Raw genomic sequence first — 13,845 nt, 5'->3', positions numbered from 1 at the left:
TTAAAACAAAGACATCGCTGGATCGGTCTAAACTCGCCGATCCAACAATGACAGCGTCTGATCAGTCCAAAAAAAATTCCAAATCATTCGCTGACACCAAAAAACTCACAGCAGGGGCTCAATCGTTTTACGATTTCAGAAAAGATAACGTTGGTTACACAGAAGAAACCAACTTTATCTATACTGAAATCGTTGTGTGATGGTACATTGTAAAAAACTTGACATATTGAGCAATGCTGTTTGTGTTTGTAACATCTGAGTACAATGAGCGACAGCCCTATAAAAAAAGGAAATAACAAAGTGATACAATATTGTCACACATTGCACATCAGGTGTTACAAAGACAAGATTTGTGTGTATGGCGCAAGGTGTGATTTGGTGCAAACTTTATTTGAGACAATAAAAACCAAATTTTTTTTTTAAAAATATAACAAATTTATTTAGGGTACAGAAATAAAATTGGGGAAAATGTTTTTATGGGGTACCAATATCCGCAACTAAAGGGGATTCATATACCACAGTTTTTTGGGGTGTAAAGGAGACCGAGGAGGAGGAGGAGGACGAGGGGGAGGAAGCAGCATACTCTATCACACTAGACGGGATGCCGACATCAATCCAGGAAGTGGATGGTGGTGAGACGTGGAAAGTAGCAGGTGAGGGAGGAGGAGGGACGACCAGTGTCCTTGGCTGGCTACTCCGGCTCCGGGTCGACCCAGGCTGTGTTGATGGTGTACTCCTCGTTGACCCAGGCTGGGTACTGGGTGTGCTCCGTGTAGACCCAGCCTGGGTACTTGGTGTGCTCCGGGTCGACCCGGGGTGTTTTCTGGTGGTACTTAGGGGAGCAGCCATAGCCAAGGACGTACTGGTTGTTGTTGTCGTCGTTCGCTTCTTCTTCTTTTTCCTCCTCTCTCCCTCTGGGTGTGGGTCGGCACCCCGTCTGTGTCCCCTTGAAGGCCTGTCAGGCTCAGAACTTTGGGGCTCTGTTCTGTGGTGGCGGTGGCCCTCAGCACGCGGAGCTCTGTGGTGGTGCTCTGCAGCAGGAGTCGGAGTCATGGCAGCCAGCGATGGTACTGCGGGCATATTTGTCGCTGACTGCATGACCCGAGCCTGCTGCAGAGCACTGACATATAAATTGTTGCAGCCCTGCATGAACGAAATCTGGAGTTCCGGCGTAAGATGTTCAACCATGCCGTTGTGAATGGCACTAAAAAAATGTTTGGCCGGCCTCGAGAGATCCGTTTCGATGTTTTCAAGACGCCGTTCGATATTGCACATTTTATCGCACAGCGCCTTGAAACCATTCTGAAATACGGTGCTCAGATGTAAAAATTCGGACATGGGCGCCCTGTCCGAGGCCCGCTGACGCTGTCGGGAAGACCCGAAGGAAGGAACGCCAGAGGCCTCGGCCAGGGGAACATCTGATGGACCGGCTGCCGGTTCGCCAGATTGTGTTGGTGCAGACCTGCTCTCGCTGTGGGATGGCTGCGACAGTTCAGATGGCGCTTCACAAAGGACCGCTCCAGAGGGTCGGACAGTCTCGCGGGTGCTGCTGTGTGTTCTGTGAAAACATAAGGAAACCATTAGTATACAAAATATCACATTTCACATGCGTCATTAAACTTTACCGCCAGGTATCCATGGCCGCCATAAATATTAAACTATTTTTAATATTGACACTGCATATGCACCATCAATATTAAAAAAAAGGTATTTCTAAATAGTCAACCAAGGTTGTGGTTTGCAACGCCAGACAATTATGCTTTTGTTGGAACTGCCATGACGTCACGGTCCTGTGACCGAGACGTCATCACAGGTCCTGCGAGCTGAGCAACCATGGGAACATAACCTGCCTTGCAGTAGAATGTATGCCGTATCTATTATATTTTACTTTTTTGTGTATAAAAAATCGTGGATACACCTGGATGGGCAATATACTACTCCACTATGAAATATTGGCTGGGCTTGGACAATCTACTATTTTTATGTATACTTCAGATTTTAGTGAAATTGCTAAAAGTCAAGCTCACCATTGCAGTAATCCCAGAAGGGAGCCGCTGTGTCAAGTGTGAGAAGACCAGAAATGAATTACAAATTCAAGGTCAACGAGGTGTGAAAAGTAAAAACAAAATTCACTTTAATCAAAAGCAGAGGATGAAACATCTGCACAATACAATAAAAACACTATCTACGCGTTTCAGGTCTGATGTTCCCTGTCACCTGAAACGCGTACATAGTGTCTATTGCATTGTGCTGATGTTTCATCCTCTGCTTATGATTGAAGTGGATAAAAGTATGTATTTTTTACTTTTCACACCTCGGTGAACTTGCCTTTTTTTCTTCATTTCTATACTTGGGACTTGCCAAAATAAATGGCTGGGCAATAAGCTACGTGGCTGGAATGTAGTATGTGAATATGCATGTTGTAAAAACTAGGTGTGTGCATAGGTACTATACTTACTCTCTGCTTTCAAGGACCGGTCGCAAGAACTGCAGTATACGGTTATACTTGTACACCGAGGTCCTTGAAGCGGCAGCACCACTACGAGTCTGTCCCTCCTTTTTCAGGCCCCTCCGGAAGCGGTCCTTCATGGAGCGCCATCTGGTCTTCAATTGTTTAACTGTGTATAAAGATAAAAAATAAAAAAGGTTTTAGATAATATATTGAAAACGATTACGCAACCGTGTGCAATCCCAATAGAAGACATCACAGACGGTTGTGTAATCCTGGCATGATGGGTCACAGCAGCATTTTGGAAATACTTACGGAAACTAGCTTTAGCCTTGGAGGAAGCGCTGTCGAAGCCATCCCACAGCGATTGTGCCACCTCCAACCACAGATGCCGCAATATGCCCTGGTCCGCGTGCTGGGGGTCACGGCTCTCCCACAACGGGCCCCGTGCTTCTATTGATGCCACCATAAGGTCGATATTAAGTGGCTCATCCAGGGCCCATTGTGAAACCTAAAAAAAAATAGAAAATATTAATGTTTGAAAGATAAAAAAAATTGTCCCTACCTCCTCCACCGCCACCTACTACACACAACACCACAACCTCCCACCACCCCCCATACCCGCAAAAAATAAAAAAATAAAAAAATTATAGGTTTGAAAGAAATACTTACGCTCCGTCCTGCAACCACAGCTTGGCCCCGTGGTCCCTGCTGCTGCTCCCTCTCTTCCTCCTGGTTCTCCTCCTCACTTGAAGAAGCCTGCAAAATAGTTTACCAAAAAGTTGAGTGACCCATCTACAAATGACAGCGAATATAGTAAGCAATAGTAGATCATGTACTCACCGGACTCCTCAGCGGTGGGGTATTGCTGGAATCAGTGCCGCTGGCCATGACTAATAATGCAAATCTGAAATAAAGAACAAAATAACATTGATCCTATGCTCCTATGCACAATCCAGCAATATATAAAAAAAAAATATTCATTTAAACCACAAAGAACATTGCACTCCAACTGAACTAAAGGTACCGTCACACTAAGCGACGCTGCAGCGATACCGACAACGATCCGGATCGCTGCAGCGTCGCTGTTTGGTCGCTGGAGAGCTGTCACACAGACCGCTCTCCAGCGACCAACGATCCCGAGGTCCCCGGTAACCAGGGTAAACATCGGGTAACTAAGCGCAGGGCCGCGCTTAGTAACCCGATGTTTACCCTGGTTACCAGCGTAAAAAAACAAACAGTACATACTTACATTCAGCTGTCTGTCCCTTGCCGTCTGGTTCCTGCCTTGACTGCTGGCCGCAAAGTGAAAGCAGAGCACAGCCACAGCGGTGAGTCACCGCTGTGTGACTCACCGCTGTGCTGTGCTTTCACTTTCACTTTGCGGCCAGCAGTCAGTGCAGGGACCAGACGGCAAGGGACAGACAGCTGAATGTAAGTATGTACTGTTTGTTTTTTTACGCTGGTAACCAGGGTAAACATCGGGTTACTAAGCGCGGCCCTGCGCTTAGTTACCCGATGTTTACCCTGGTTACCAGTGAAGACATCGCTGAATCGGTGTCACACACACCGATTCAGCGATGTCTGCGGGGAGTCCAGCGACGAAATAAAGTTCTGGACTTTCTTCCCCGACCAGCGACAGCACAGCAGGGGCCTGATCGCTGCTGCCTGTCACACTGGACGATATCGCTAGCGAGGACGCTGCAACGTCACGGATCGCTAGCGATATCGTCTAGTGTGACGGTACCTTAACGCTGAGCAAACAACACTGCCACATTGATTAGATTAAAGAAACAATGGCAGAGACAACCCAATGGCAGAGTACAAAAGCCTAAAGATAAGAAAACTAATCTACAACAGACCCTATGTAGTAATCCCAAAAAAGGTTTTTTTTTTTGTTTTTTTTAAAAGTACAGAATGAACCGAGCAACACAAAAAACACAATATTTTTTTTTTTAAGTAACAACACACAAAAAGTAAGGGCATAAACATTAATAACACACCGTACTTTACAATAAAACCGACAGGGACGGAGACAATAAAAGGGCATACAACGCCATACATCACAACCATAAACATACAACGATGTCTTTACACAACCACAGTGCAGAACATAATACACATCTTGCAATAAAAAATTAATAAATGTAATAAAAGGGCGCAGAATCATTCTATACTACCATACTTTAATATAAAACCGACAGGGCCGGAGACTATTAAACGCCATCATATAACGCAAGAATAAAACATCACAACTGAATTCAAAAAACACCACCAAACCAAAAAATGGAAACGAAAAATCTATCCTAGAAAGAACAATAATCTAGGCCGCAGGCAATGAAACGCCATCCTATACAACGCCATACATCACAACCAGACTAAAAATACCACAATATCTTTAACCACAGTGCAGAATATAAAAACCCAACTTGCAAAAATAATTTTAAAAAACATGTAGAAAATGCAGAGAATCATTCTATACTTACATCTCTGGACAGCGGATGAGAAGACTGTAGTAGGAGTAGATGTACTCTGTAGTGTAGCCTGCAGCAGAAGTGACAAACAATCCAACATTTTCTTTATATATGGGGGATGTTTTTCTCACTGTTTGCACTGTCTAGACACTTTTTTGTTTCTTTTTATCTAACGACGCATGCGTCGCACAACGCACGCAAAACGCACACCCGCGACGCAAGTGCGTCGTCAATACTTTTCAATGGGAAATTGTAACGCATTGACGACGCACGAGCGACGCAAGTGCGACGCGCGCGTTTTTTTGACGCTACAAAAATGCTACATGTAGCGTCTCCGACGCCACCCAGGTGCGGTGAAACGACGCATGCGTCGTGCGTTTTACCGAAAACGCACGACAACGCAACGCATGCGTCCCCAATGATAGAGATAGGGGCGCATGACGCATGCGTTGCCGTGCGTCGACGACGCAGCGTCGCATGACGCTAATGTGAACGTAGCCATAGTGTAGCAAGTTGTGTGCAGCAAGTTTTGTACATGGCGAGTTTTGCGCGTGGCGAGTTTTATGTGTGGTGCGTTTTGAGTATGTGCAAGTTTTGTGTGAGGCAACTTTTGCATGTGTTGCAACTTTTGTGCATGTGGCAATTTTTCCGCGTGTGGCGAGTTTTACATGAGGTGAGTTTTGCACTTGTGGCGAGTTTTGCGTGAGCCTAGTTTTTGCATGTGGCGAGTTTTGCGCGTGGCGAGTTTTGAGTGGCGACTTTTGTGTTTCGACTTTTATGTGGCGAGGTTGGTGTATGTGTGGTGAAATGTGTGCTGAGGGTGGTATATGTGTTCAAGCACGTGGTAGTGTGTGTTATGATCTGGTGATTAACCCCTTCATGACCCAGCCTATTTTGACCTTAAAGACCTGGCCGTTTTTTGCAATTCTGACCAGTGTCCCTTTATGAGGTAATAACTCAGGAACGCTTCAATGAATCCTAGCGGTTCTGAGATTGTTTCTTCGTGACATATTGGGCTTCATGTTAGTGGTAAATTTAGGTCAATAAATTCTGTGTTTATTTGTGATAAAAACGGAAATTTGGCGAAATTTTCGAAAATTTCGCAATTTTGAATTTTTATTCTGTTAAACCAGAGAGTTATGTGACACAAAATAGTTAATACCGTAAATAACATTTCCCACATGTATACTTTACATCAGCACAATTTTGGAAACAAAATGTTTTTTTGCTAGGAAGTTATAAGGGTTAAAATTTGACCAGCGATTTCTCATTTTTACAACGAAATTTACAAAACCATTTTTTTTAGGGACCACCTCACATTTGAAGTCAGTTTGAGGGGTCTATATGGCTGAAAATACCCAAAAGTGACACCATTCTAAAAACTGCACCCCTCAAGGTACTCAAAACCACATTCAAGAAGTTTATTAACCCTTCAGGTGCTTCAGGTGGAAGGAAAAAATGAACGTTTAACTTTAGTCACAAAAATGATCTTTTAGCAACAATTTTTTTATTTTCCCAATGGTAAAAGGAGAAACTGAACCACGAAAGTTGTTGTCCAATTTGTCCTGAGTACGCTGATACCTCATATGTGGGGGTAAACCACTGTTTGGGCGCACGGCAGGCCTTGGAAGGGAAGGAGCGCCATTTGACTTTTTGAATGAAAAATTGGCTGCACGCTTTAGCGGACACCATGTCACATTTGGAGAGCCCCCGTGTGCCTAAAAATTGGAGCTCCCCCACAAGTGACCCCATTTTGGAAACTAGACGCCCCAAGGAACTTATCTAGATGCATAGTGCACTTTAAACCCCCTGGTGCTTCACAAATTGATCCGTAAAAATGAAAAAGTACTTTTTTTTTTCACAAAAAATTTATTTTCGCCTCAATTTTTTCATTTTTACATGGGCAATAGGATAAAATGGATCCTAAAATTTGTTGGGCAATTTCTCCCGAGTACGCCGATACCTCACATATGGGGGTAAACCACTGTTTGGGCACACGGCAGGGCTCGGAAGGGAAGGCGCGCCTTTTGACTTTTTGAATGGAAAATTAGCTCCAATTGTTAGCGGACACCATGTCACGTTTGGAGAGCCCCTGTGTGCCTATGCATTGGAGCTCCCCCACAAGTGACCGCATTTTGGAAACTAGACCCCCCAAGGAACTTATCTAGATGCATACTGAGCACTTTAAACCCCCAGGTGCTTCACAGAAGTTTATAACGCAGAGCCATGAAAATAAAAAAAATTTTATTTTCTCAAAAATGATTTTTTTCCCTTCCCCCATGACGGCACACCTGAGAGAGGGGATCCGCCCAGCCAGGACAGGAAACCCTACTGAAAATAAAAGGGCGGTACCTCTCCCTCGCTTCAGTTGGGTTTCCTGTCCTGACAGGGACCCTCTTACTGAACACAGCGGTTCACTTACCCAGGTCCCGTCCCGGCGTGGAAGAACAGGCAGCGCCTGTGCGTCGGGTTCAGGGGTCTGGAAGCGCCGTCCGCGGGTCCTCCGGGTCTCTGCGTCCGAGCGGGCGTTGAGCAGCATGGTCAGAGGGCCGGGTTCCCTTCCATGGCTGCCACACCGCCCTCCCCTCTCTGCCGGCGTCCAGGTGCGGTGGCCGCTTCCGGGTCGCTCGTCTGACGTCACGCGCAAGGCACGCTGGGAATGGGCGTGCCCGCGTGACGTCGGGGGCGGGCGCCGGATCCAAGATGGTGGCGCCCATGAAGAGAACGCCGGCCGGTGAGAGTGAACTCCGGCGGCACGGCAGAGAGTGGGAGGGGGTTAATTTTGGGCACCGAAGGAGGCGGGGAGTGCAGTGGTCCCCCCATAAAAGGGGGTTGGACCACAGAAGACGCGCTCATGTCCAGAAACTTCACCATGGAAGTAGGACAACAGGAGCAGCAGCAGCTGCCTTCACAGCAGCAGCCGCAGCAGCAAATGGAGCTCTCATCAGATGCCTTGCCGAGCCACCAACATACCTGGAGCAGCCGCTCAAGTGGTAGGAACAGCAGTTGTCCCTTCCGGCAAGATTCGTCGGCGTCCAGGAGGGATGCTTCACGTGCATCTGTCCAGCCTCCAAAATCGGTACCCTTGATTGTCGGTAGTGGTGAGTGATCTACGTGAATGTCACCCTTATGGTAACAGGGTCCATTTTTGCTGTTTTGATCACTAGGGGTCCAGGAAAGCTGGTGGTAAAACAAAGAACCGAGAGTGTGCCCTTTGTAAAAACCCGCTTGCAGTTCAGTGGCAGAAGGATCTCTGTGCTGACTGCATCAGTAAAACCATACAAGAAGAGACCCCTAATTTTGCCACTAGCCTAAAAGCCATAATACAGGCTGAAATAAAAGACTCCTTGAAATTGGCCCTTAGTGAACCAAGAAGGAGAAGCCGTAAGGCGTCCACAGACTCAGATGCCTCCCAGAGACAGGGGAGTCATAAAACATCCCGGTCTCCCTCTACCTCCTCGGCCTCTGTCCAGTCTTCAGATTCCTCCTCGGACAGTGATTCAGGAGGTCATCCATGTTTCCCAACTGAGGACGTAGATAAATTGGTTAAAGCAGTTAGACCTAGGTCACTAGAAGATGTCATGTTTGGTGGCCTAGAAGAGAAAAGGAAACGTACGTTTCCGGTTAATGCAAAAATAAAAGCATTAATTGAGAAAGAGTGGAAAAAGCCCGAAAAAATGGGTTCTTTGCCCTCTTCATCCAAAAGGAGATATCCTTTTGAGGATAAAGACTCTGAGTCCTGGGAGAAAATCCCTAAAATTGACGGGGTAGTAGCCAAATGTTTAAAAAGATCATCCCTTCCGTTAGAAGACTCTGGTGTACTCAAAGACCCGCTTGACAAAAAAGCAGATGGTTTTCTGAGACACATCTGGGAAGCCTCAGCGGGGGGCCTAAAACCGGAAATTGCTGGAACATGTACGGCCCGTGCTTTAATAGTCTGGCTACAACAGATAGAGGACCAGCTAAGAAACAAAGTACCCAGAACTGACATCTATGCAAACATATCTTTAGTGCAAGGAGCAGCAGCTTTTTTAGCAGACTCTTCTGCGGATTCCGCAAGACTAACGGCAAGAGCAGCGGGCTTGTCCAACGCGGCAAGAAGAGCCCTTTGGCTCAAAGGTTGCCCGGGGGATTTGCCATCTAAACACAAGCTGTGTTCTATTCCATGTGACGGCCAACTTCTCTTCGGGAAAAAACTTGAAGACATCCTGGAACATGCAGGAGATAAAAAGAAGGGTTTTCCCAACATCCCTAAAGATCCTAAAAAACCTTTTTTTCGGAGGAGAAGATGTAATAGAGGTCGCCCCCCAGGGGAGAGAAAAAATTGGGACTTTAGAGATAAAAGAGGATCGGGCTATATGTTTAAAGGGCCCTCCACATCGGCAAAAAAATCCCCCCAATGACATTACGCCAGAAGTGGGAGGAAGACTCTCCCTCTTCTTTCCGGCCTGGATAAATATCTCCCCCAGTATCTGGGTCACGAACATCATCAGAGACGGTCTGAAAATAAAATTCGTCTGTCCTCCCAGACGAAACTTCATAATAACTCCCCGACGGAAGTCTCAGCAGGAACAATCTGCCCTAGAAACCGAGATCTTGGGACTTGTCCACAAAAAGGTTCTTCAGGAAGTCCCGGTTCAGGAAGAGGGAGACGGGTTTTACTCCCCCCTCTTCTTGATCCAAAAACCGGATGGTTCTTGGAGAACTATTAGGCCATGTTCACACAGTGCGTTTTTTAATGCGGTTCCGCAGCTGTTTTCCATGCAGGGTACATAACAATGTAACCCTATGGAAAACAGTCACTGCTGTGCACATGATCCGTAATTTCGTTTAAAAAGCCGCGCAGAATAGCTGCGGCAAAAAAGAAGGAGCATGTCACTTTTTTCCTGAACCGCAGCGGTTCTGCACCCATAGACCTCCATTGTGAGGTCAAAATCGCAGTAAAACCCGCAGATCAAAAATATATCTGCGGGTTTTACTGCGATTTGATGTGCAGAACCGCTGCAGCAGGAAGTGCGGGGGAGCGGGCGGAAGTGCGTGGGCGGAGTGTGGCTGCCCCCCCGTGCTCCGATCCCGCCCCCCGTGCTCCGATGCCCCCCCCCCGTGCTCCGATGCCCCCCCCAGTGCTCCGATGCCCCCCCCCCCCCCCCGTGCCCTAATCTCCCCCCCTTATACTTACCCGGCGTCCCGGTGTCCGTCCGGCCGTCTTCTCCCTGGGCGCCGCCATCTTGCAAAATGGCGGGCGCATGCGCAGTGCGCCCGCCGAATCTGCCGGCCGGCAGATTCGCTCCAAAGTGCATTTTGATCACTGAGATATAACCTATCTCAGTGATCAAAATAAAAAAATAGTAAATGACACCCCCCCCACTTTGTCACCCCCATTGGTAGGGACAATAAAAAAATTAAGAATTTTTTTTTTTTTTTCACTAAGGTTAGAATAGGGGTAGGGTTAGGGTTAGGGTATTTTCAGCCATTTTAGCCCTAAAAAGCTTCCTAGGAAACACAGTCTCTGCATAGAAAACTGCATAAAAAAAGGATAAAAAAACGCATCAAAAAACGCATCAAAAAAGGACCAAAAAAAGGACCTGCGTTTTCTGCCAAGAGCTGCAGTTTTTTAAAAAAACTGTCCTGAAAAAAAAAGGATGGAAATCCTGAACGTGTGAACATACCCTTATAAATCTAAGGAAGCTCAACCAATCCATAGAGAACTACACTTTCAAGATGGAGTCTATAAACATGACCATAAAACTTCTCTTCCAACACTGCTTCATGGCAGTAATAGACTTAAAGGATGCTTACTACCATATACCAATACATCAGGAATATCGGAAATACTTGAGAGTAGCTCTCTATATTCAGAATCAGGTAAAGCATTATCAATATACAGCTCTTCCATTCGGCCTGTCTACAGCCCCCAGAGTTTTTACCAAAGTGATGGTGGAAGTGATGTCATACCTCCGGTCCCGGGATGTAGTAATTGTCCCATATCTGGACGATTTCCTGGTAATGGGGAGGTCAGAGTCCCACTGCACTCATCAAATATCAGTGGTAACATCAACTCTAATGGAGCTGGGTTGGATAATAAACATCCCCAAATCCAGACTACTGCCAGTAAAAATACAGTCCTTCCTGGGGTTAATACTGCACTCCGAGCGTCAGCTCTGCCTCCTTCCACAAAACAAAGTGGACAAGATAATAAACCTGGCCAGTACAGCAATACGTCAACCCGCAATGACTCTCAGAAAGGCGATGTCCCTTCTAGGCTCGTTAACATCTTGTATTCCGGCAGTAGAATGGGCACAATTCCACCTAACAACTACAGAGGGAAGTTCTCTCAGCTCAAAAACTATTAAGAGGGCATTTAGAAGGAAATCTATGTCTCTCCCTGAGCGTAAGGGATTCCCTAGCTTGGTGGACTGTAGAACACCACCTGACAATGGGGGTCCGGTGGAAAAATCCGGTCAAAGACATCATCACGACCAACGCAAGCGGTACAGGTTGGGGAGCTCATCTGAGATCTCACTCTGTACAAGGTACCTGGTCCATAAGAGAAAAGAACTATGGATCAAACGAAAAAGAGCTATGGGCAGTGGAGAAAGCCCTAAGACATTTTCTCCCTTTACTCCAGGGTCGCCATACTCGAATCCTAACAGACAATCGAGCAGTGGTGGCATATGTCAATCATCAGGGGGGGCGAGATCCAAAGGCCTCATGAATGCATCAAAACTACTATTCCAATTAGCAGAACAACACCTGTTATCTCTGTCGGCACTACACATCAGAGGCATAGAAAACACTCAAGCAGACTCCCTGAGTCGCAGAGGCTTAAGACAGGGGGAATGGTCCTTAAACCCCCAGATATTTCAACAAATAGTCCAAGCCTGGGGCTCACCAGAAATAGACTTGTTTGCCAATTCTCACAACAAAAAAGTCAGAAAATTCTGCTCCTTGAATCCAAGAGAACATCCCTTCGCAGTAGATGCCCTACTAGTACCTTGGAAGTTTTCTCTGGCCTACGCATTCCCCCCGATAGTGATGATCCCAGCTGTGATCCGGAAAATCAGAGAGGATCAGGCGAAGATTATCCTCATAGCTCCATTTTGGCCAAGGAGACCATGGTTCTCCCTTCTAAGACAGATGTCGGTAACAGATCCATGGATTTTGCCAGAAATTCCAGACCTACTAACCCAGGGCCCAGTAACCCACTCTCAGGTGAAGGGCTTCCATCTGGCAGCCTGGAATTTGAGAGGGCGTTACTAAGTCGCCATGGATTCTCACCAGGTTTAATCACCACCCTGTTGAAAAGCAGAAAACCCATAACTTCTAGAATCTATGGTAGGACATGGAAAAAATTTCTTGACTTCCTGGGTGAACCATTGGGGGAGGTGGCTCCAGTGGGTCCTATCCTTGAATTTCTACAAGCAGGATTGCATCATGGGTTAGCAACCAGCACCCTTAAAGTCCAGGTTTCAGCCTTGGGGGCACTATATAACTGTAATCTTGCCTCAAATAGATGGGTTTCACGATTCATAAAATCTTGCAGTAGATCTCGGCCGGTCGTTATCCCAAAAATCCCTCCTTGGGATCTAAATTTGGTCTTAGAAGCTCTAACTAAACACCCTTTCGAGCCCTTACAGGAGTTATCACCTAAGTTACTTACCCTTAAAACAGTTCTTCTAGTAGCCTTAACATCGGCACGTAGGGTAAGTGATTTGCAAGCCCTGTCAATATCCCCTCCTTATACTCAGGTTTTTGATGACAGGATCGTTCTAAGACCGGACCCGGCTTATCTCCCCAAGGTGGTTCAAAAGTTCCATAGGAGTCAAGAGATTACCTTACCATCTTTCTGTAGTAATCCTAAAAATCCAGGGGAACAAAAGTTCCACATGCTAGATGTGAGAAGATCTATGTTACAATACATATCTATGACTAGTCAGTGGAGGAAAGACCAAACCCTATTCGTAGCCTTTCAGGGTAGCAAAAGAGGGTGTGGGGTAGCTAAAAGTACTATTGCTAGATGGATTAGGGAGGCCATTAGCTTATCCTACTCTGCGGGTGGCACTCCGGTTCCTGAAGGCATCAAGGCTCACTCTACCAGAGCCGTGGCTACCTCCTGGGCGGAAAAGGCTGAGGTATCAATAGATCAAATTTGCAAGGCCGCTACCTGGTCCTCACCCTCAACTTTTTTCAAGCACTACCGGCTAGATCTTTCTTCCTCTGCTGACCTAACCTTTGGTAGAAGGGTACTACAAGCGGTGGTCCCTCCCTAAGGTTTCATTCTACAAAAGTCTCTCAGGTGTGCCGTCATGGGGGAAGGGAAAACACCAAGGTTACTTACTGGTAGCCGGTTTTTCCGGAACCCATGACGGCACCCGTATATTCCCCCCCTTTATCACCCTTTCGGTGTGCACTATTGTTTTGGGTGCTTTTTTAGTTAATATGATGTGGTGTTGGATTGCCATGTGTACTAACCAGGGGGGCCTCTCATGCTCTGAAAACCAACTGAAGCGAGGGAGAGGTACCGCCCTTTTATTTTCAGTAGGGTTTCCTGTCCTGGCTGGGCGGATCCCCTCTCTCAGGTGTGCCGTCATGGGTTCCGGAAAAACCGGCTACCAGTAAGTAACCTTGGTGTTTTAGCCCGCAATTTTTTATTTTCCCAAGGGTAACAGGAGAAATTTGACCCCAATATTTGTTGTCCAGTTTCTCCTGAGTACGGTGATACCCCATATGTGCGGGTAAACTACTGTTTGGGCACATGCCGGGGCTCGGAAGTGAAGTAGTGAAGTTTTGAAATGCAGACTTTGATGGAATGCTCTACGGGCATCACGTTGCGTTTGCAGAGCCCCTGATGTGGCTAAACAGTAGAAACCCCCCACAAGTGACCCCATTTTGGAAACTAGACCCCGAAAGGAACTAATCTAG

At 46.6% G+C, this 13,845-nt stretch overlaps 3 protein-coding genes across 3 annotated transcripts in view; 1 reads left to right on the top strand and 2 right to left on the bottom strand.

Annotated features, from left to right (window-relative positions):
* Positions 1 to 13,845, top strand: part of YARS1 (tyrosyl-tRNA synthetase 1) — a 117,357-nt gene that overhangs the window by 18,621 nt on the left and 84,891 nt on the right. The gene's annotated exons all lie outside the window — the stretch shown is intronic.
* S100PBP (S100P binding protein) overlaps positions 1 to 13,845 on the bottom strand; it is a 117,430-nt gene that overhangs the window by 60,294 nt on the left and 43,291 nt on the right. The gene's annotated exons all lie outside the window — the stretch shown is intronic.
* Positions 422 to 3,408, bottom strand: LOC138670057 (uncharacterized). Its single transcript, XM_069757056.1, has 5 exons — positions 3,293 to 3,408; positions 3,122 to 3,208; positions 2,765 to 2,960; positions 2,459 to 2,618; positions 422 to 1,558 (listed from the first exon to the last, which is right to left on the bottom strand). The coding sequence occupies exons 1-5, from the start codon at positions 3,338 to 3,340 to the stop codon at positions 475 to 477; spliced, it is 1,575 nt and encodes a 524-aa protein (XP_069613157.1). The 5' UTR covers positions 3,341 to 3,408; the 3' UTR covers positions 422 to 474.

This window comes from Ranitomeya imitator, chromosome 3 (assembly GCF_032444005.1).
Source record: "Ranitomeya imitator isolate aRanImi1 chromosome 3, aRanImi1.pri, whole genome shotgun sequence".
NCBI classification, from domain to species: Eukaryota; Metazoa; Chordata; class Amphibia; order Anura; family Dendrobatidae; genus Ranitomeya; species Ranitomeya imitator.
Note: the sequence above shows the minus strand (reverse complement) of the source record. Positions and strands in the feature narration are given on the sequence as shown.

What these genes read in the sequence shown, in the direction of transcription:
- LOC138670057 (XM_069757056.1), bottom strand. Translation starts at nt 3,340, where the DNA reads ATGGCCAGCGGCACTGATTCCAGCAATACCCCACCGCTGAGGAGTCCG. An exon ending in CCCCACCGCTGAGGAGTCCG is followed by an intron (nt 3,209 to 3,292) that starts GTGAGTACATGA and finishes ACTATTTTGCAG; the next exon opens with GCTTCTTCAAGTGAGGAGGA. An exon ending in CCGGTCCTTGAAAGCAGAGA is followed by an intron (nt 1,559 to 2,458) that starts GTAAGTATAGTA and finishes ATGTTTTCACAG; the next exon opens with AACACACAGCAGCACCCGCG.